At 37.4% G+C, this 24287-nt stretch overlaps 1 protein-coding gene across 1 annotated transcript; it reads right to left on the bottom strand.

Moving 5' to 3' along the window:
• Positions 1–149: 149 nt before the first annotated feature.
• On the bottom strand, positions 150–21421 carry LOC122333524 (alpha-tectorin-like). Its single transcript, XM_043231190.1, is given in 33 exon segments — positions 150–806; positions 908–1010; positions 1204–1366; positions 1886–2131; positions 2219–2376; positions 2521–2705; positions 2801–2920; positions 3245–3516; positions 3696–3985; positions 4063–4251; positions 4550–4759; positions 4865–5070; positions 5207–5774; positions 5872–6476; positions 6576–7140; positions 7229–7812; positions 7911–8490; positions 8571–8717; positions 8804–9057; positions 9185–9524; positions 9649–9927; positions 10094–10215; positions 10647–10745; positions 10828–11208; positions 12083–12169; positions 12258–12656; positions 13736–14128; positions 14562–14630; positions 14735–15124; positions 16128–16541; positions 20982–21008; positions 21104–21159; positions 21332–21421. Coding segments are annotated over 32 exon segments (8598 nt in total). The 5' UTR covers positions 21153–21159; positions 21332–21421; the 3' UTR covers positions 150–702.
• Positions 21422–24287: the final 2866 nt, after the last annotated feature.

The raw sequence follows: 24287 nt of genomic DNA on the forward strand, positions 1-24287 counted from the left end.
TTTTCACTAAACTGTGGCTCATGCACTCTGCCCTATCAACTGCTCAATTTCAGTTTCTCTTCAGCGTCTTTAAAACTACAACAATGCATAACTAACCACTGACTGTGCCTCACCCCGTCTTACTTTTAAAGAAACATTCAACCAGTGGAAACATTCTTTAAACTTTAATAACATGAAGCAGAAGAACAAGATATTTCTCATGCATACTTTCATAGCATGAACATAGAAGACGCGCACAATGATTACAGAGAAAGACAGAACTTAGTCACTTTGATCTTTGTCTTACATTTACTAAAAGGAAATTACTACAAAAGAAAGTTGCTTAACCCACTTTTTCTCCTTGTTTATGTGCCATAATAAATGCCATTAAGGAGGGAAGTCATAATATTCTAGTATAACAATATTGCATATTTCAGTTTGTGATATTTCTGACAAGTGTATATGTATTTATTTGGATTATTTATTGATTACAGACTGAAAGGGAACCACAGAGATTACCCTATTAATGTTTTTACTTCATTAGAATAAACTCAAAATGAACTGTCTTTGTTATTGCAGCACATACACAGTATAAATGTAGTTTATAATAACTAATGTATTATTTCAAATATTTAGAAAACCACAATCATTGCAGCATCAGTTCCACAAAAATACAGCACTAAACAAAATGCATATAAAATGTTGCACATCTTTTGTGGAAAACTAAAAGAGGGTCAGGACACTTATCAGAGGAACAAGTAACAGCACCAGAGAAGCACAAAGAGAAGAAGCCTCAGATGCCTTCACTTTCTCTGGAACCCACTTATCTGTGAACAAAGAATATAATGGAATAAAGTGTAAGGTGTTAATGGAAGAAATCATCAGATAGCCTTCATTTATAAATGATTAAAATAAATGAAATGTTCACCTGTGTTTCCTTCAGACAACATCAGAGGACCCATGGATATGGAAGCACTGTCGTGGAAGTCCAGAGACCTGTGCTCTCTCCAGTGATGTTCAGAGTTACAGTCCTGAAAGGGAAAAGCAGAAAAAAATGAAACAGGAGTGCACGAAGTCTCCAGCAGAGGACAGGAGTTTAGCAGCTTTGGTCACTAAACCTCACCAACACAACAGCAGGGTAATATAAATCTTTTGATGTTTAGCATTTGATTTTAAAAAAAGTATCAATAGTAGATTTGTAAACCATTACAACTTCCAACTCACCTTTGAGCAGCGACTGCTCGACAAAAGACAAAGATGAACAGCACAGTGAAGGTAAAGTTTGGTGGAGTTTGCAGTGAAGATGAACATCTTGAAGGAGAAACGACTGGATGTCGAGACGCCGTTCTGCAGCAGCTCCACTGTGTCGTCGTTTGGATTGGGACACCTGAGAATCAACAAATCAAACTGAGAGACATTCAACTCAAAAACACACACATTTGCATTCTCCTTCTGTATATGTAATAAAGGGAAATCTTTGCATTAGTACTGCAATAAGGGAAGATAATAGGCCTATGTCAGCCCTGTTAAAAAACAATAGAAAACATCATTTATATAGTGTTTTAGGCATTTTTCCAATATGGTTTAACATCCCACCAATAGAATCCATCACATACCTGTAGACAGCATTATAGTTTAAAACCCAACACATTTCCCATTAAACTCATTATCCTTTCTATTGTGTTTTGGGCAGAGTTATATTGTTTTTTTCAGCAGGGAGATATTCTTGATGGTCTAGCTCCTGCATACCTAACTAGTCTTCTAACACGCTACAATCTAGGTCTCAAAAAAAGGTGCTTTGCAATGATTTGTATCATAAAATAAACTTGAATTGAGATTACGTTTTAAAATGTTACAGTGATTTAAGACTGAGCTTTAAGGAACAGAAAAATCAACATTGCTTTACTCTCTAACGATGAGATCCCAGCGGAGACTGTAATCAGGATCATTCACAGGTGTAGCCCAACACGTGTCCATCACCAGAGCAAACTGACGGCTGTCCACCCCCTCAACACGAACTTCCACATTCATCTTCTGGTCCAGCTCTGCATCCACTCTACCAGTGAAGGGCCGGGTAAACTCATCATCCTCATATGGAGTCATCCGAACCTGATATCTGCCTTCACCAGCGGGGAGAGTCTTGCGCACTTTGCTGTTTAAAGAATAGATAGATCTGTGTTAAAACCACTAGAATTTACAGACTCTACTTTTGGATTCAGAATTTGTATTTGACTCTCACGTCTCCAGTGGGTTGATTTCCACATTCATGGAAAGTGATTGTGTTTGAGGATAAACACAGCTGAAAGAAAGCTTGAGGATTTTCTGTCTGCTGATGAGACCTTCTGACCTCGGTGACCCCAGAATATAGTTATCATAGATGATATGGGTGCCGTTAGCCTGTGAAAAACATGCATAACATTTTGACATGTAGAATAAATTGAATTCAGAGTGTTAAATATAAAAACCCCAGAAATTTGTATCAGTCAGTTTTTGTTCTATGAGATACCATAAATATTTGGATGGTGTAGTAATTTGTCCTACCACAAGATTTGTGCCACAAATGTGTTCATCGTTATCAAAATGAAATTCCACTCTGCCGTTCCGGACCGTTCCTCTGCAGCTGGGATCATTGAGGTGTAAGACGTCAGCCGAAAAACCAGCCTCAAAGAGCTGACAGCGAGACACAGACATGGAGCCAGAGCTGCTTTCACAGCTTTCTGAGAAATCTAAGAAATAAAAATGTATTAAATAATGTACAATGTATAATAATGACCAAAACGAAAAAATATTTCACATTCTGTTGTGTTGGAATTTTACCAACCAAAAGAGTCAGCTTGTGGTCTGGGAAGGTCGTCATTACACAAACAGCCATAAGCACCATTTTTCTTCCCACACCATTCATCCTCAGAGCAGCTGAGCTCAGAGCAGCGATCTCTCACATCTAAGAGAAGCACAGATAGATGATGTACAACACAAACACATTGAGCCATAACAGTGTGAGAGCTCAACATTCTAAACTTGCTGAATGACTCTTGCTGTACAGTTTTGAAAGAAATTAATCAAACACATTTTTGAGTAATTGAAAGTTAATGTAGTCCATAATTTTCCCACTGCAACCCACAAATAATTGTCTTTTTTTAGTACTAGTGATGTCGGGTTTTTGTGACGGGTTAGGATTTGACAGGTTAGCAAAATGTTTAAAATAGCAACCTACTACTTTTTTTATTCTCAGTACTTGTGATAGATGTGCTGAAGTATTACTTACCACACCGCAGACCCGAGCGCCATTCTGGGATCTGAATCTCCAAGATGGCACAAGCAGTTTCATAGGCCTCAACAGCTGAACATAGCATGTCATTTGCCCGTGTGTACAGACACAGATCATACACACAGGAGTAGTAGTAAGGTGCAGGGTCAACATGAAGATGGCAGGTCTGGAAAGGGCCAGTGGTGTTGGTGATAATACTACAGAGATCAGAGTACCTCTGCCTGGATGGACACTCATCAGTATTACCACTCTGGTCTCTGGCACCACAGCTGAAGAATACATGAACATATATGAAAAAAAATTAATGCCTGTATTGTTTCATCACTTTTGTTTCATCAATAATTTGCTATTATTGCATATTTTAACCTTAAGACGTAAATCTTTGAACCTTTTTCTCTGTCCGTAGCTTAATCAAAATAAAGTTGTCTTAACGTCTCATGTTTCTTACCCTGGAATGCTGGTGTCTGATTGCCAGCTACGACCAAAGGAATAGTCATCAGGAGCCGGGTCTCCACTGGGCAGCACTTTGTCATCTGCAGGATTACCGTTGAAATTTCCACACATTCCACATAAAGATCCCTGGTATCTTTCACTCACTCTGACCAGAAGGCTGTTATGTCCATCGAAATGGACAACAAATTTATTGAAAGCATTAAGAATTACAAAGCCCTGCTCCTCATGTATCTCTACAAGGTCATTGTTTTGATATGCTGCTGTTTCCACAGCATTTCCATCAACCTGGAGAGAAATCAGAAAATTTCAGCATAAGAAAAGTGAAAGAAACTTATATTGCAACCATTTGCAGTCCAGCTTACTTTAACTCTCCTGTTTTGCCCAATTGTGATGTGCATCTGTCGTCCACCTTGAGACAACCAAACATCCACTGCAGACACAAACGATACCACCATGTTCCCACGGTGTCTGTTGGTGGCCACCACCCGAAACTCCAGATCATTGTTGGTGACATTACCGCAAGTCTGAGCAATCTCATATGAGCATGTTCCCTGGTAGGATCAATACAATACACATAGTGTCTATCACACCTTTCTCCCTCAAAGATGCAACATGAGAAGTCCAGAAATGTCATGCAAGATATTGCATACATTCGTAAATTCACAGATCTTTAGTGCTATGAAATATATTTTATAACCAATAACCCTCCCGAAACTTCCTTTGAATAAACTTCATTGTTAAATCAGATGTCTGATACCATTGGGACTCTTCACAACACTTATTATAGCAGTTTGTAAAAAAGAAAATTGAAAAGAAACAGCATTTACCAGTTCATTAACCAATTCATACCTGAAAGTGGGACACAGCTCCATCAAAGGTGATGTAGTGTGGATCACCCCAGATTGTGCAAGTGGACATTGAGCTGTAACAGTCACGATGTCCATTTCTGACCACACACTCTAAGGCTGGTGGGCAGGATGATGCAGAGCAGCGTAAATCATTTGGAGCAAAACACTCACAGTGTTGGGAACATGTTGAATCCCAAAACTGTTCGCCAATCTATAAAACCATTATGATAATAACGAATGTTACATTTTCAGAACATAGTGTCAGTGAGTATTTTTCACCTACTAAAAAGCATTAAGGTAAAAACATGATACTTACATTATAGTAGAATCCATCATACAAGCAGCCACATTGCTCCACTGGTACACAGAGTCCTCCGCTCCTCACAAAGCCCTCATCACAGAAACAACCTTCTGAGCATGTGTGTTCACAACTAGCATCAATGCTGCTGGCGCATGTGTGACCACAGTCTGTGCCGCACACCTCATAATGACTGTTTGGGATGTTTGATGAGCAGTCCATGACTGGAAATACAACAAAATGTATTTGTACAGTGTATTCAATAGCATGTGAAATATTATTTTATTACACAGGAAAGCACTTTAAAACAAGAAAACAAATTCAAAATGTTTATGTTTCATGCACACTCTAGCTACTTACCACAGGATGCGCTTTCTCTCCAGGGATAGACAATGGCATTAGCAGACTGACAAGCACTCACATACGATTGAACAGAGTGACACAAAACATCGTGATTGTCCTCAGAAATGCACACATCAAATACACAGCTATCAAAGTAGGCTTGTGGATCCACTGAACCATGGCAGAAGCTGAAGGGACCCTGACTGTCTCTGATGATTTCACAAAAAGCTTGTGAGATAAGAGTTGTGCTCTCATCTCTGCAATGGTCAGGACAATTTTCTCCACAGCCATCATCACATGGCATGTCCCCTTCAACCTTCCATTCTGTGCCAAACTGGTCTGCTGAAGGTGCCAGAGCACCAGAAGGAGTGAGGAAGTCATCCCCAGGATCAGCATTAAAGTTTCCACAGATGCCACACACAGCTCCATTGTAGTCTGCTGGTACAATGATGATTACTTCCCAGGAGCCACCATAAGTGACGCTGAGACCAAAGTCAGTTGAGACATAAATAAACTGTCCTGTAGAGTAAACAGATATCCGACCAGAGTCAAGGTAGACGGGAAGGTTTCTGATCTCTTCATCAACCTGATTCAGAAAAAGTGGAGCTTGTTTGTACAAAACAATTATGTTTTCCATATCACATATACTCCATGGCAAAATACAGTGAATGGGACCCGCTTACCTCAACAGCAGAATAACCGTTCATATCCTGAGACATGTGCACAAGATGCCCAGAAACATTGACAAAAACGTCAACAGTTATTGACACTGACCACCCATGCCATCCTTCATTTCTTGCATCCACCTGGAAGTGCGGCAGACCACTAGTATCACCACATACTTTGGCCAGCACATATCGGCATTTGCCTTGAAAGTCAAAATAGGTTCCATCAAAAGACATATAATGGGGATCTCCTGAAGCATAACAGACACCATGTGGGCGAGGATGGCAGCCATACTCCCCCTCCACCACACGACAGATCTCCTGTTCACTGCAAGATGATGGTGTGCAACGAACATTTCCAGTGATTCCATCACAAACACACAGGAACTGGCATTCTTCACCATGCCAGAACTGCTCTCCGGGCTGCCGATAACGTCCCTCATAGTGACAGCCACAACCGGTCGGAGGAACACAGCGGTCTCCATCCAGCACCAGTCCATCGTTGCACTGGCATCCTCCCTGACATGGCAGTATGCACTGGAAGGGAAAAGAGAGACTAGGGCAGGACGCAGGACAGGATGTGCCACACAGTTCATAATGAGTATTAGATGGACAGTTGGGATCTGGAAAGACAAAACATGAAAAGACAATGAACGATCAGCACTTTGTATGAGATATGTAATTTTAATTAAGAAAATTGTATACTATTACAAAACACTAACCACAGTGGGTGATACTCCTCCACTCTCCAACTGTGAAGCCATTCTGTTGGCAGTTCAGTGTATAGCCTCGCAGAGCCTCACATAGAGCCTCCCTGGCACCGTCTGTCTGCTCCAGCATCTGAATACAATCTTCAATCCGTTGCCAAGGGTCTAGAGTTCTGCTGCACTCAGCAAATGGTCCATCATTCATGTCCATGATGCTGCAGTGTTCGCTGTACTCAGTCCTGTTCTGATAAAGACCTGGTTCCCACACATCTGTTGGATCGACACAGTAAGCTGACAGAGATCCATCACGCCAGCTGTCGGCAAAAAGCTGGGAGTCGTGAAGGAGGACACCATCTGGACTGTAGAATTCATCTTCAATATTTCCATTCAAGTTTCCACACAGACCTCCAAGTGTTCCATTGTAAGTGGTTGGAGCTGTGATTCGGACAATGTGTGGCCAGTCAGCTCTTACGGTCACTCCAAAGTTTGTCTCTAAAACAAAACCTCTTGCACTGCTGTGATAGATATGGATCTGACTGGAACCAACACTAGTAGGAAGACCAACCATCTGTCCATCCACCTGAGGAGAACAAAACTTGTCTTTGATCTAGCATTTTTGGTTAAACTGTACTTAACACAAGCTTGAAAGGGAAAAAAATTTGGCTAACCTGTACATTACTACCTTCTCCCAATTCAATGGAAACATGAGTTCCTCCTGTTTCAAACCTCAGGAACCTGGAAAACTCTTGAAGGCCTCTGGGGTTTTTTTCCACTGTGAGTACAAAGTATGGCAGTTGGGATGGCCCCATCACTCTAGCAAGGGTCAGTCCACAAGCTCCTGGGTAACGGAAAGTTTGTCCATCAAAGGTATGATATGAACCCAGGCTTTCAACTGAACAGGTAGCATAGCTGATGGGTCTGCAACCCCTTACACCATTATGGAGCCCACAAACTTCAGCTGGACCACACTGGTGCTGAATGCACACCATTGACCTGCTACTGCAAACACACTGCCTCCCACAGTCCTCGTCCAACTCTACAGACTGTCCCTCAGAGTAATAGAAGCCCTCAAAGACACAACCACAGTTTGCTTCAGGCACACATTGTCCAGCGCTGAGGATGTACCCATTATCACAAACACAGCTCTCCTGACTGGGCAAGGGACAGTTCATTGGAGCAGAGGGGTTACTGCAAGTTGCAGGGCAGCCTGTTCCATGGGGCTCAAAATGACTGTGCTCTGGACATTGAATCTCTGGAAATATAAAACAAAAGTAAGTATATGCTTCAAACTATATAATACCTGTAATATCCTTGTACAGATATGTACACAAGACACAACATGGCACTTACCACAGAAGCCTGGTTGTCTCCAGTACCCTAACTGTACACCCTGCTGTTGGCACTGAGCAGCATACACAGTAAGACCCTGGCACAGAATGGGCTGGTACCCTCCTCCTAAGCAAATATCATAGACGCAGTTCTCTATGTAGGTCTGTGGTGAAAACACAGAGTGGCAAGATGCAAAAGGCCCTGAAACATCTCCTAGAATCCCACAGTGGTTGGTGTCACTGTAAAGGCTCATTTCATTGCCGGTACAAACAGCACAACCTAGACCTGTGCACCTGACATCATGGCATTCAGGATCTGTGTCTTCATCTACCTTCCAAGAGTTAGCAAAGTCAACATCGGAGCTCAAGATCTCCCCAGAAATTGAACGGTAGTCATCTTCAGGATGTAGATTATAATTTCCACATAGACCACATGTGCCGTTCTGATAGTCATAAGGTACAGAGATAGTGACATAGCTGTAGGCATCATATGTAACTAGAAGACCAAAATCTGTGCTGATGGCCAAGGAAAAACCTGACTGATAAACTTGGATGGAGCCATTGCGGAGATTGAATGGTGTTGCTACAAAGGTCCCATTAACCTTGAAAATGATGACAAAAATAAATGATGAAAATGGAATTATGCATGAACTCAACATTATAATGATACGGTAATATTTACCTTTGCCTCATAATAGTGATCTTTAACAAGTTCAATTTCTTCATCATAGACAAATACTTTGACCATTCGAGTCCATGACACTTGTGTGCTACCCCGATGATCATTTTTGCCCTCAATGCGATAGTATGGTAAATCATTTCCACAAGCCTAAATAATGACAAATGTTGAGTGTAAAGGATTACCTATCCTATTGAATCAATAAATAAATAGAAAGCCATTGCAACTTTACTAACCTCTGACAGAACATATGTGCAGGTTCCTTGAAAGTGAAAAATCTGATTGTCGAAGGTATAATAGTGAGGATCACCAGAGATGGTACATGTTTGCCTCTGAATGTTTTGACAAGAGTATTGGAAAGCAGCTGGACGACAGGCTTGGGAAAAAGTACAGGGCTCAAAGCTGCACTGGAGGCCTCTTCTGGTACAAGTGCATCTCTCCTGACAGCCAGCATCACTCCAGAAAGAGTCTCCCCTCTGCACTGGAAAACCTATGAGAAAGAATTAGGTTTATGTAATTACTGGAAAGTTTTATCAATAGTATACTAGTATGGTACAATCAAATTAATTTGAATTGGCTGCATCAAATATTACATGCAGTTAGGGAAGCAACATTACCATTAAATTGACAGCCCCGTGTCCCACGATCTGTTCTGAAGGCCCATCTGCCCGGCACATTGACGTTACTGCTGAGTGGTAGATTTGTGATGTCATTCTGCAGTGATCCAGTAATTGAGAAATGATGACTTGAGTCGATAGTGTCATAACCAGCCTAATGAGAAGGAAGACATTCAGATGTCTGCTTAGACATTTATTCACAGAAGATGCAGTTCCTATTATCTCAATGTCATCTTTAGCATACCTGTACATATCGTTGAGTTGGAGCAATTGCACCATAGTTCATTACAACGAATGAGAGTTGGCCGTTTGATATCAGAACCACTTGGAAAGATGTTTCCTTATTAAAAAAAAATAAAATAAAAGTAAGAAAGAAGAAATTATGTAGTATACTATTTATTTTAATGAATTAATTTATTTATAGGCACAGGAAGATTTTCATGGTACAAAACTGAGATACATACTGTTCCTGAATTGTAGAAGTATGCAACTCTATCCCATGTTGCCACAAAAACCCATGAAGCAGAGAAACTCAAGTCGGGGAAGTACTGGTTTATGTCTTGGGTTGCCTGAGTAAGGACACTGCCAGAAGTGTACTGTTGATATGAGATGACACCATTCCATCGATTGTCAATATCTGTCCAGAATGGAGCAATGAGGTCTTTTTCTCCATAAGCTGGGAACTGATATGGACTGTAGCTGTACCATGCCCCATCAAAAGTCAAGTGTCCATTGTTGTTGACCTAAAATAGAAGAGGACTGATTATTGCCTGCAGGAGTCTTATAAATGAGTCTAATAGTTTGTAACACACATTTAAATGCATCAAACTGTTATTTTTTTCTAATTTGTTTTTCTAATTTGTTATTGGCACTCAGATTTTAAATTTCACCCATTCCAAAAGGACTCACATAAATCTGGTTGTATGTTTGGCCAAAAAATATGAACGGCTGCTGCAGATATATAACAGATGAACTCCCATCATCATTACGTCCATTCACTGTGTCTCCAGTTCCAAATGGATAAAATCGCCCTGTGATAAGGATTCCATTATCAGACAAAGAAATAAAAAACAATATTGAACATTCAATATAAATATCAGTTAACAATATCTGTTATTTTCATTTTCAATCACATTGCTTTAACACTTGTATTCTTTGCATAATGAAACTAATTTGATACAGCAATATGACTTAATGACTTCAAACTGTGACCTTTTGCCTACTTTAATAGCGGATAATATATTGGCATACATAACTTTACAAATGATTTAAATGCATTACAAGCTCTGTTGAAAGAAACAGCATATGCCGGTTGGGTATGTTTTTAAATTGGTTCTTTGCTGGTTTATGTTGGTCCTTAGCTGGTCCAACTGTTTTTTCCAGCAGGGAACACATAACAGGGAACTGATATGCTAATCCAAAACAATAATTCTCCACATTGTAGCACACTACAATGTATTACCAATTGTAATGTTCATGGTTGTAGTTTCCGTGGTTGTGGTTTCAGCTGTGGTTGTCTCTGGTGTGACAGTAGTAGAGGTAGTAGTTATGTTGCTTGCATCTAAAAGAAATCATAAACATTACACAAAAACCAAAATGATCTCTTACATAAACAAGGGGCATGTGTAAATAAATGTATTTACCTGCACAGTATGCTAAATTGCAGGTACTTGGGCTCACAAGCTCATAGACATAATAATCTCCTGGACAGGCTTTGACTTTAATGGGATTGGATTGGAAAAAGCAGCAGTTATTGCTCCAGTGACCGCAGACATCTCGAGTGACCACTCCATCCTCAACTGTTGGATGTCCTCCATTCAGCCAGAGTGGAGCATAAGTACCACAGCTAAACTCTTCAACACATGTGTCTGGCATCTGAACGCTCTGATTCTGAATGTAGAGACGGTACCAGCCGTTCCAGCTGACCCAAGAGTCACACATTACTTGAGAGGAATATTGATTGTTGGTGGATCTCCATGAATCATCCAGAACATTGTAGTTGTAGCAGGGGTCAACAGGTAGAGCTGTTTAAATGGACACATTAAAACATAAAAGCTCCTGACTGAATGAATGCCAACTGGTAAGAAATCTACAGAAATCTCTTTACTTAAGTTCTCTGATTAATTTATGTTATAATTCATTTAAAGCAGATGATATTTTTCATAACATACTGTTATAAATATTACTTTATTACAAGTAGAAGTTCTGAAGACAGATTTTTAGTTAAAGTGCAGTGTGTAATATTTAGGAGGATCTATTGACAGAAATGCAATATAATATATGTAACTGTTTTTAGTGTTGTAAGAAGACAGTGTTGTATATATATATATATATATACACACACACAGTGGGTCCTATGGCTTGGAAGTTTGCCATCATGTTAGTATAGTAACCCTCAAAGGAGAGACAGAGCATGTTTTATTACTAAGTAGGCTATGCAAATACAACACTGACACAATGATGAAAAAGTAGCAATAATATTTGCAATAATTGATTCACAGAATAATTGAGTAAATATAATTCCTTAATTAACCGTTGTAAAGAAACATGCTGGCTTCGCTGTCTCAGATTATGGCATTTTATTCTTGTATTGGAAGCACCATACTACAGCTTCTGTTAAGGAGGGGTGAGGGATTTATCTTTTAAATTTAGAAGAAGTTACAGTAATGAGTTTCCTGAAAAAAAATACTCAAATTAAAGTACAGATACTCAAATAAATTTCACTTGTGTTTTCTGGACGTTATTTGAATGCTTTCTTGTTTTAATGCATGTATTATCTAAGTTTGGCCTTTTGTGCATGCATGTAAGTTCTCTCCATTAAAGTTTTGGCTTTGAGCAGAACGCTTTGAAAACACACTTTGTGTCGTTTGTCTTAACGAAAATAAGACAATACTTTACCAGTGGTTGTGACTGGTGGAGTAATGGATTCTACTGATGGGATTGTCTCTGGTGTCGTAGACACTGATGCGATGGACTGATTGGAGGCTTGTGGTATTAAGAAAAATGTTATAGACAAATACTTTTTAAATATAACTAAAATAAATTCATAAAGGACATATGTGTAAATTCTCACCAACACAGTATGCTCCGCAAAACATTGGCTTGACGAACTCATAAACATAGTAATCTCCAGGACAGGCTTTGACTCGTATAGGGTGGGATGTGTAATAACAGTAGCTGTCCCATGAGGAGACACAGACCTGACGGGTGACCACTCCATCTTCTAGCTGTGGATGAGCTTCATTGAGCCACAGTGGTGTAGAAGTGCCACACATTCCAGGATTAACATTTGATTCTGGCATCTGGGCATTTTGACCGTTATAGAACATCCTGTACCAGCCTTTCCACTCCACATTATAATCACACATACTATAGTAATAGTTATTATAGTAATAGTTGTCTGTGGATCTCCAAGGCTCGTCCAGACTGGTGTAGTTGTAGCAGGGATCAACACTTGGGGTGGAGAAAGGTACTATTTTGAAAAAGTAGAAAGAGAGCAAATTTAACATACTAAAGATTAATATAACATAATATAATATACTAAAGATTTGTAAGGAGCTAAATCAAAAACCTGTAATGCAATAAGACTAATCTGAGAAGGGATATCCAAAGGAACAAAAGGACTTCAAAAAGAGAGTAAACAACACCCTCCCTCCCTGTTGTGTTTATTACACCCTCCTCACCTCTGCACTTTCTGCTTCCCTTCCTTCTGCCCAAAAGACTTGGTTTAAAGTTCATTAGGAATAAGGCATTATATGTCATGTGTCTTGTGAACCTATTGTTCTTCACTTTCATGTTTGGTCTCATTTGAAAGGTCTCAGTGGTCTCAATTTCACAGTAATCACTTATATTATGGAAAAAATTAAGAACTTGGTAGAACTGTGTTCTGTGGAAAAGGTCACTTTTGGGTCTCTGAAAGTGTTCCAGCCATGGGAACCTAAACACCAAAAGGTTTTTACAACTAAACTTGGGATCTTTTTGTCTGGTTTGAGTATATAAGGAAAATGACAAAACATAACAAGGCACGATTCTGTAGCCAGATCGGCCCGTAGTATTTATGTTTGTTTTATTTTGTTTTATTTTTGTTCTGCTGATCAGTTGTGCAAATATTTATGAATTCAACTAATTTGGAAACTATTCTTGCCTGGCAAAATAAACGTTAATCTTGGTTAACTTATAATATTGTCTGAAATAATTTTTCTAGTAGGTTAGTGACTGGTTTTCTGCATTACATTTAATTTAGTCACATTTAACTAAACATTTAGTTACATTTAAATATAATATAACTAAAATCACAAAAGATTGAGTCATATAAAATTATGTGAAAAGTCAGAATTAAAATTGTAAAAGATTAATAAATATAAGTGATTTTTAAAGAAACGCAAGGAAAAGACCGAACACTCATTAACCTTCGACCAGGGCCTCTGGATTCCATACTTCAGGAAAAGGGGACCCTTACAGATTCAATTTATTCGAGACAGTAATACGAAAACCAACCTTAAAAGTGATGATACGCATATTTATATTGATGGATAAGAGTACACACAGTACCTGCACAATATACAGGAACTGGGATGGAAAGAGTTGGTCTGGTCAACCTGTAGACATAATAATCTCCAGGACAGGCTTTGACTTGGATTGGTTCAGATGTGTAGCGACTGCACTGATAATAGTGAGAGCCAAAAACTTCACGAGTAACAACTCCATCTTCTAGACGAGGATGAGAGCCACCAAGATACAGAGAACTAAAACTTCCACATGACATGTAATAAAAACACCACTCGGGCATCTGAGCACTCGATCCATCAATGAAGAGTCGATACCAGCCGTCCCATTCAACACGAGTGTCATCATGATCAGAGATGAATCCATACATAGACCAGTAATTGAATGTGCTTCTCCAGTAGTTGTTGATTACATTGTAGTTATCACACGGGTCATAATCTGTTAATAAGAAGTTACATTTGAATGGAGTCTCAATGAATCTCAACCAGTAAAACACAGTAACAATCATTCAGAACATGACTGAGAAGTAGTGAAGCTAAACATATAAAAGGTGGCTTTTTCATTGCAAACTTTGATTTAGATTATTAATCACATTCAGGATTAATATTTTGATTTTAATATTTTGTGCTCATTCGTAGTAAATTTAAGGTAGTTATTGTAATAGATTTGTTTAGGTATTAAGGAGCCAAGAATACAGTCATGCTAGTAATGTACATTATAATAAGGAGCTACTAAACAGAGATTAATGTTCCCTAATCTCAAATGTTAACTTTAACCCCTTAGCATCCCTGTCTAATTTAACTCAATGCAAAACATCTTGTGGGTGGAATGTTGGAATGCTAAGGAAAAAAAATGAAACCAGATAACTTACTCAAGGTGATGCTGGATCCAGTGATTATATCTGGACTTACAGTAGGAGCCTGTGAAATAGTGCTGACATCTACAAAGCAGAACATTCAAGACATGAGTGAGATTGTTTTAAAAGTTAGGAAATACTTTGTAAGGAAGTAATAAAAAAAATACATAAAGTAAAAAGCATGGTACCTGTGCAGTATCCTGAACACCAGACCTGTGGATTCACAAGTTCATAGACATAGTAATTTCCTGGACATGCTTTCACTCTGATGGGGATTGACTTATCAGAACAGCAACCGCTCCAATAAGATCCTCCACAGACTTCTCTGAGCACCACTCCATCCTCAATCTCAGGATGAGGACCATTGAGCCAAAGAGTAGTATATGTGCTACAGCTGTATGAATTAACACAGGTCTCTGACATCTGGATGTTCATTCCATAGTAGAAAAACCGGTACCAGCCGCTCCAGGAAAAATAGTTATCACAAATGTAGTCTCCACTTTCATTGTTGGCTCTCCAGGGACGATCCAGAGACTCATATTTGTAGCAGGGATCACTGCTGATGTTTTGGAAGACAACTGTCAAAGAGTTTGAAAATGTACTGTTTAAACACTGTTTGTTTTCTTTGTTTTGTTTTTTTACTGTACATTAAAATAGTGTAGTTACATTTTTAATTAATTTCTGTAATTATATTTATAATTAAACTAAATTAAATCCTAAACCGCCCTTAAACCTACCCATACCAACTAACAGTTTTTTTTGTATGTATACACACTTTTGAACTTCTCATGAAAATTTTCCACCTCGTTCACAACACGTGCATACGCATCATGAGCCCAATGTACTTGATTTCTGATGTAAGTACATAGTATTTAAGGCCACCTAATATAACGTGTAACCAAGTAAGTATTTAGACTAATACATAAATATCTTAATATTACAACAAGAAATGTATAGGTTAATTTTTAGCTGGAGAACAAGTAAATTAAGAGTTAATATATATTCATTATATAAAAATATTTTGATTCTATATCATCGCAAGACAGAGTTGAAATTTAAATCAAATTTAGACAAATTTTGCAGAAATGTAATTTCAAATGTATCACAACTAACATGAGAGATACAGTAGGGAAGTGCTGTAGGGTTGTGGGGGGGTATGGTAAGGGTATGAGACTTTTTGTATAGTTATCATAGTTGGCTTTGTTCATTGTAACCATGGTGTTGGTGCATACCATGTTTCCTAGTCAAGTCTGGTCATGTTGTATCACATTTTGTTTATGTCTGTTAATAAACTGCACTTTGTTTTTTCTGTTTTTCATCCCTTTTGATCTGTTCTGTTTATGTCTATTAAAAAAAGTTGTGTTCTGTTCAATTTGTCTCAGTAAAGCTAGGATGTAAGTGAAGCCTAGGATGGTTAATAGGCTGCTCTAACTGGTCAAATCATGACTGCCTTGATTAAATGATGAATTAAAATAAATGCTATCAATGTTATCAAATGTTATCAAATAATCTATTTACTCTTGATATTCACACTGAAATAAAGTCACATTAATTTGGAGATAAAAAGAGATCAAACTGCACCTGCACAGTATGTAGGTTTGTAGGCTGATGTGATGGGTTTGACAAATTCATAGACATAGTAGTCTCCTGGACAGGCTTTGACTTGGATGGATGTGGATGTGTAGGCACCACACTGATTGGAATAACCCCACCACCACCATGGAGTAGTTCCTACAACTTCACGGGTCACAACTCCATCCTCAAGTGTTGGATGAGCACCACTGAGATACAGTGCAGTGTATCCACCACAGTTCATATTACTGATACACCACTCAGACATCTGGGCACTTTCTCCATTCAGATACAGACGATACCAGCCACTCCATTCAACAAGGCTGTCATCATAGCCATAGTAGTAATTTTGCCGTATGTTTCTCCAGTAGTCATCAAGAGTGTTATAATCATAGCATGGGTCAGAGCTGGAAGTTGTAGGATCTGAAAGAATAATGATATAGAAAAGGAAAATTCAGTGATGATACACAGGATGTTTCCATCCTGACAGGATGGCATGGCATTTCTTCAGAGCTAAAGTGGAGAGGACAAATAAACAGGTTTTATTCGTCTACAGGGCTTTTTTGCAATTATTTTGTCCAACTCTTATCGCTAGGAAAACGGCTAGGAGAGTAATACATCACATCTCTTGTTGCCCTTAAATTAAAAATTACAACCAAATACGAAACAATATGGTTTCTTCTTGGTGTTCATCTTTATTTTACCTAATTTACTGTATGTTAGGCAAAGTTTAAATTGTGTGTATTTTTAACTGTTTGGTATGTAGTTAATTACTTTTTAAATAAAATGAGCAAAAAAGGTAAAAAGGAGCACTGCAATAAGATGATTTTGATGCTTACTACTAAGCAATTTTAATATTTATAGCATGCAAACATCAACAAAACTATTGAAGTTATTAAAATAAAAATATGTAGTAATAAATGCAACAAGAACGGAATACATTTAATTTGTAGATACTGCACTTTGCTTTTGCAATAGTGTTTTAGTTGTGTACGGTCATTCAAAGGCAGAGTGCAGTATCTGCGTTTTGATGGTCAAAGGTCACATCAGTGGTCATGTTTTTTTCTATTAATAAATCATCCTAATAAGGTTTAGAATTAATCCATTGATAGTAATCTACTCGCAGCCTTCTTGACTGGCTGATATAAAAACTTTAAAGGATTTTTTTTTGCATGAACCAAGTGAAGACAACACATTGTACCTCTCTACAGCCTAAAAAACACTGAATGGCTTGCATTTTTGTTTCCAGTATTATACAAAAAAACAATCTCTTTTTTTATTCAGGCTACTTAATTTTATTTTGGGCTATCAAAAACTGAAGAGTGCCTGCCCGAAGGGCTACCAGGGATTTTGAAATTTTGTGAGCCCTGTATGGGCTATATGATATAGAATTTATACTTCTTATACTTCTTCATTGAACTTACGCCATAACCTACACAGAGACGCACAGGCCTAAGCCGTACTCTATGCCTGACATGTACATCTCCAAAAATCTAAAAGTGCATCAATTCTACACAAACTGTAAACGCTGTGATTGGTCTGCTAGAACCCCTCCCTCCAAACATACTTGAGTTCTGTCTGTTGTTATGAGCACATTTATATACTTCAATGTTAAACCTTATTACTTCCAATAAAACAAAGCAAAAAACAAGTGTCCTACCATTTATTATACTACATAACTTTACATCAGTAGTTGTTTGTGACAAATAAAGTTGATCTGCCAAGGTATATGTCCTTGTTGAGACTGAAAGAATGTAATTTTCTCCTGTTCCGTTTTGTAGTTTTAAATAATAATTAAATGATATTATGTTTATTTGCCACAGGCACAGCTATATGCTTTTTAGACGAGCCACTTCTTCAGCTTTTGCCATGGTGCTGCAGGTTACAACAGCTGTAGTATTAGGTTCTATTAGGTAATGTTATATTACATATAGGACATGTGGAAACAAGCCTGTCCTCCATCAAAAAATATTCTATGTGAGTCCAATCACCTTATTATAAATTATTGTTATTTTTTAAAGTTTGGTGTCTTCTGTCGTGTTTCGTCTGTCGTGAAATGGCATATATCATATTGCGACTTCTAAGGATCAATATTTGCATATACCCTTGGTGTACCCATTTATTTTGTTATTTTGTGAGTCTGTGATTTACTGTACTATAATGTTTGCACCTTTAACTGTGTTCTGAATACCCCCACTTAGACCATAGTCACACCTTTACCTTTAAGGGACAGCATTTTACACCTTAAATTGATTTAGAGGTGCATTTTTTTACCTTAGGCAAGGTTTTTTTAAGGCTTATTAATTGTATATCATGTTTTAATTCATATTCTTATCATTCCATTAAGTGTACTATTAAAATAATAAAGCAATAAATGATGGCAGGGAGCACAAGTAGTTCATAATTGGCCTCCATAGGCAGGTCAGCACAAGACAAGAGTGCAAAAATGTCTTCCATAGCCAAGACCAAACAGGAAGAGATCTTACAGATGGCCTCCTTAGCCGTGACGGAACAGGGTGAGAGTTTACAGACAACCCCTTAGCTGTGAAAGGGCAGGATGAGGATTCACAAACGACCTCCATAGCCGTGACAGGGCAGGACAAAGACTGATGAATGGACTGATGAAGGTTCAGCAGCGGATGGCCACTTCTGGTTCACTGGTACCATCACAAAGAGAGTTCAGTAAGGTTCAGCAGCTGGATGCAGCACTTGTGGTATGCAGTCCACTTCTGGTTCTACAGATATATTAATATCTAAACTATTAACATCTGGCAGTGAAAAAACACAGTCACTCAGAGATTTACTGAGGCAGTCCAATATTTGGGTGTGGGGGTAAAGTCAGCAAAAAGCCAGAAAATCAAAGAGTCTCTGACAACACCCCCAGGTTTGGGACTTTATGATTCAAAAGGGGACAGTTTTTTCCACAGATGCCTCTTCACATGGATTAGGTGCTGTTCTCCTCCAGAAGCAAGAAGACAACATATGGAAACCTGTGGTGTATTCTTCGAAGGATCTCAGTAACATAGAGCAACGATACGCAAAAATAGAGGAGGGTCTCCACATGGGTCTCCACGTGAGTCTTATTTGTGAGACGTGGTTCATAACATAGTTTCTCTGCTCAGTTACAAGAAACTGATGAACTCCCTCCAAGCATTTAACACCTTCTTATGTGTCGTTTGAGGTTTTGATGATCATATCATTAAACAATACAGAAGAAAGGTCTTTGCAGAGCTCCATTAAACAATACAGAAGAAAGGGCTTTCAAGAATACATCAATCTATATGCTGACTCTGTTGTGGCAAGTCTTCCAGCTATGGAAAGGAGACTTAAAAATATTCAAGGGGCACCAAGACACAGATTTGATTTTCTAGCTGTTAAAGAAGTGCTGTATGGAAGGTTGGAAAGATAAGTTAGATAGTTAGACAGATAATGGCCTCTTGTAATGCCGAGTCCTCACTTTCCGTAAAGCTACGGAAAAAGTCAACTTCTCTTGCACTTATGGCTTACAGAGCAGCCCCTCTTTCCAATGGTTAGAGTTCTGCCAAGCTCCTCATGGGAAGGAATCCCCAAACACGAGTTCCTGTGATACAGTCTCAGCTCAGTCCAGATTTGGTAAAGTTGAAAAAGATAGAGCTGACAACTGACTAAAACACAAACAAACTTTCGACCAAAGACACCAAGCGAATGACATGATGTACTTCCGACCTGGTGAACATTCTTTGCACTTCGTTTTTATTGTTATCTTGTATTTTGTGTTCCTTGCCCTGATTTTGTCCTTGCACTGTTTGCACACTGGGTTTTGCACTTTACTCCCATGCTGTTTGCACTAGTCTGCACACTTTGCACTTTATGTGGCTAAGACACTGTCTTAGCTCAGTATGTGAGTTTTTTTGTCTTGTATAGACTTCTTGTGTCCACTATGTATTGCACAGCTATATGTAGTTAGAAATAAAAAGCCACTTGACTTGACATGTATGGGGCACCATGGTGTGAATATAGTATTGAATTATGTTAGGGTTAACACTTGCTCTATGTAATTAAAGGAATATGTATGTAATATGTAACAATGTACAAATTCCTAAAAAATGTGATAATAGTCATGTCATCTCTCTCCTAGGTTCTGTTGTTTCAGGTTCTGCTGTTCTTGCTCTGTCCAGCAGGTGAAGTCTGATGTTACTGTTCCACTGTCTACTCCACCCAATTCACCTATTCATCTTAACCAGGCCAGGTTTCTTCCTGATCTTTCTAATTGTAATGGTTTGTTTCTTCTTATGTAACGTCTTGTCTGATTTGGACTTCAAGGCATTACAAAAAATTTATTTCAACAAACCTGACATCAGAGTGTGCATCTGATTCCACCCTGAGCCTTCTTGATATATAGTGTGTTACAGTGAAATACAGACAATCAACAATTTAAACCCTTTGCATGTTATAATGTTATAATATATGTTATTATGTTATAATATACATTTAAATTGGATGAAAATTCTATTTCTAAATTGTAACATTAATATATATTATCAGTTATACTGAATCTCATAGTGAGAGGGTTGGAAGTTATGAGAAATAAGGTCACAACTGTAAAATATAAATAGCTCAATAAACCTATAAACCTGACTTTTTCTGTTGAATAAAACACAATATCTAGACATTACCTAGCTTCTTAAAATATATATTTTTGGTCTATTTTTATTTAAAATACAAAAATAAAAGTCTTTCCAAGTAAATAGTCTGATATAAATAACAAGAGGAACGCTATAATATGGGATTTCATTTCAGTAATTTTATATTTTCATTTTTTACATTTGTAAAAGAAAGCAAAAGATGACAGAAAAAGTGATTAAAAAATACAAAATAAATTACCTGATGTTTGTCCACTGGTTATTTCACCTGTTGAATGCACAATATAGACATAATGAATTAAGGAAAAATTCAGTTAGTTCACCTGCATCATTCTAAAGTACGTCTGATGATAAAACACTCACCATTAATCAGCAGAAGTAGAGACACACACAAAGAGATCAGAAACCTCATCCTGCACCTGCACACACATACATGAAATGTTTCTTATATTAATTATTTAGTATAAAAATATTTTGTTCATTATTTCACACAAGAAATTTAAAAAAGTTTTTTTTTTCTTACTGAATTTTTTTTTCTTTCTTACTGAAAGGAAATAACTAAATAAACAAAGTAAATGAAGAGATGTTTACCTGAGGTCAGATGCTGCTGCAGAGCAAATTCGGGCAGATTCTCTCTTCAGCAGCTTAATACACTGATGATGAACTGCTGATCTCACACACTTATCAGTGCCTTTATTAATAACGGTGGGTGGGTCATACTGGAAAACAGAAGCAATTCCTCCACAATGTCTTAAACCAGTTTTTCATGTGACATATTTGTTATATGAAAAAAAATTTCCTTGTTCTTTCACCCTTTACTTCAATAGATGTGAATGTAGATGGAATGTTTCATTTATGTACTTTTTTAACTTTCTAAGTTACTTTCTAATTATAAATCTCTCAGTGAGTTATAGGGGAGAGAAAAGATGAACGCTAATTGATTCAATAATGTACTAAATAATTCAGTTTTAAAACATGTTTAACCATGTTAATGACGTTTAACTATTTTAAAGTTCACTAATGTCTTTAAAAACTGCTGGAGAACAACATGCTAGTTAAGAAGTACATCATTAAATACAAAATGAATGGGAAAACAAAAAGAAGAAGCAACAAATATTAATAGAAGCTTATTTTTAAAATGTAAAATGAACAGAATTAGGCAAAACAGGCAAATGTTGGAAAGTGAGAATGTCACATTTAATGAGAAAACGCACACAAAAAGTGATCGATCAATAATTTAGTTTAATGTCAAATCAAGTGAGTTTTTGGACAGTTTAAGGAAGTGAACATGTATATTCACAGGTTTACCGGAGGTGCAGAAGTACACTCTTTAGGACAGTCCTACATTCCTCTGATGCACATTTTATCTCATCGTTTAAAAAAGCCATGTTCCAGAAACCATGTGATGCACGTTACAGCATATTTATATGTAATACATAATAACATATAGAATACATATTTTTTATTAAAAGCAGTCAAACTAATGTATGTTAGCTATCGCGAAATCAGTCAATCAGTCATTTTTATTTATATAGAGCTTTTAACAACACAGGTTGTACTCAACAGTATAAAGCAGAAGAGTACAATGACAGGGATGTATAATGACGAGAGTCAACAGTTTGTTATTAAATGCAGAGACGGTCTCTGATCAATTCAACGATAATCACTAGAAGTTAAGTGTCCCCAACAAAGAAGACAGAGGAACCAAAAGCCCATCCATACAGAATGGAGAAAAAAAAAACCTTGGGAGAAACCAGACTCAGTTTGGGCCAGTTCTCCTCTGACCGGACGCCCAGCATTTAACTTCCAGTTCAATTTTAAATGCAGCTGTGTCAGATAGTGTAAATGAAATACATATCAAGACGTGTGCTGCATTAAGTTGTGGAAGAATGTTTCCTTTATTAGTTTAGTCAAACTGGATAGACAGGTTTATGGTCATTGCTGTACACCGTAGTACCAGACCATGATGCTTTGAAAGTATCTTCATCATGTCGGTAAACTGCAGCTGTCAGTTTTCCAAGAATTGTGTGCAACCGGTCGATCGAGAATTACCAAGAACTATTTGTAGTGCATCACCGTCACCTTTGCATGAACAGTGTTTTTATTTTATCCTCCTTTATCTTGCTAAATTAACCAGATTGCAGATTTTGCATATTTTGCATATTATTACAAAATCCCTAAAATAAATTTAAAAAGCTAAACGTTATTAGAAGCTGATATTGGCTTTCACTGATGTCACGTATCTGGACTCTTTGTTGTTGTTTTTTCTTGTCCCTTGTGCTACGTGTGCCCTACTTTCTGTCAGTTGTCTCATTGTGTTCAGGTGTTTTGAGTTAATTTAGTCATTTCCTGTGTGTATATAAGTTCCTGTTTGTCCTATGTTAAATCGTCCGGTCTCGTCTTTAAAACTATTAAGAATTATATTCTCGACGAGTGCTCCTTCACGCAACCACACCGTGACGACTGAAATACAAATCTTGTAAAGACACTACAGAGACACTTTGTTCAGAGAATGCATTTTCACTAAACAAACAGCTATTTTCCTACTGAACTACTTTTTATCAAAATGTTAAGTAGACCTACATTAATTGGTGAATATTACCATAACCTCTGCCTTTAAAAACTAAATATATACTTCACCCCGGGTCAAATAATCGACCAGCATGTTAAGACCAAGAGTCACTACAATCACTACTTTAATGTGTTTAAACTACATACAACAGCAGCTTTTATTTTTTTTTTATATTTTTTTTTTTTTGGTCATGCAGCTTAGCTGTGTTTTTTTAATTCCAAACACATTCGCATTAAGAGAAATGCTGATAAAAATAAATGTAGAATTTTGCAGAGTCAACAATTCTGTAAAACACAGAAAATATTCCAGATGTTATTTGCAGCATTCTAATGAAACTAAACTATATATATATATATATATATATATATATATATATATATATATATATATATATATATATATATATATATATATACACAGAGGCTTTAGTGAGGTGTAGAAAAATTATGAGACAAGAAATGATGAATGAATGAGGCTTTTATATAGCACTTTTATTGTGTAGTGCTGTACCGACTCCTCAATTTGAGTTTCTCTGCAACTTCTATAACAATGCATGCTTTTATTAAACTATCCGGTGACTGAACCTCACCTCATTTTAACTTCAAGGAAACAACAATTCAACCAGTGGATACATTCTTTAAAACTTTAATAACAGAAAGCAGAAGAGCAAGATACTTTCATAGCATCGGAGATAATAGCACAACGATTACAGAGAAAGATATTACCTTGATCTTTATCTTACGTTTACTGTAAGGAAATGACTACAAAAGATGAAAAAAATTAATTCATTAAAAAACAAAAACTCAAGAAAATGTGTTTTGCTTAACCAGCTTTATTTTTGTCTTTCTCATTTACCTTCTGTGTCATACAGACTGAGAACATAATTATTATAAAACTAATGACTAAGGAAAGAACTGATAATATTCTAGTATTACAATATTGCATATTTATCATATAGATCTTATGAGGTTAATA

The sequence above is a fragment of the Puntigrus tetrazona genome, unplaced genomic scaffold (assembly GCF_018831695.1).
Source record: "Puntigrus tetrazona isolate hp1 unplaced genomic scaffold, ASM1883169v1 S000000283, whole genome shotgun sequence".
NCBI classification, from domain to species: Eukaryota; Metazoa; Chordata; class Actinopteri; order Cypriniformes; family Cyprinidae; genus Puntigrus; species Puntigrus tetrazona.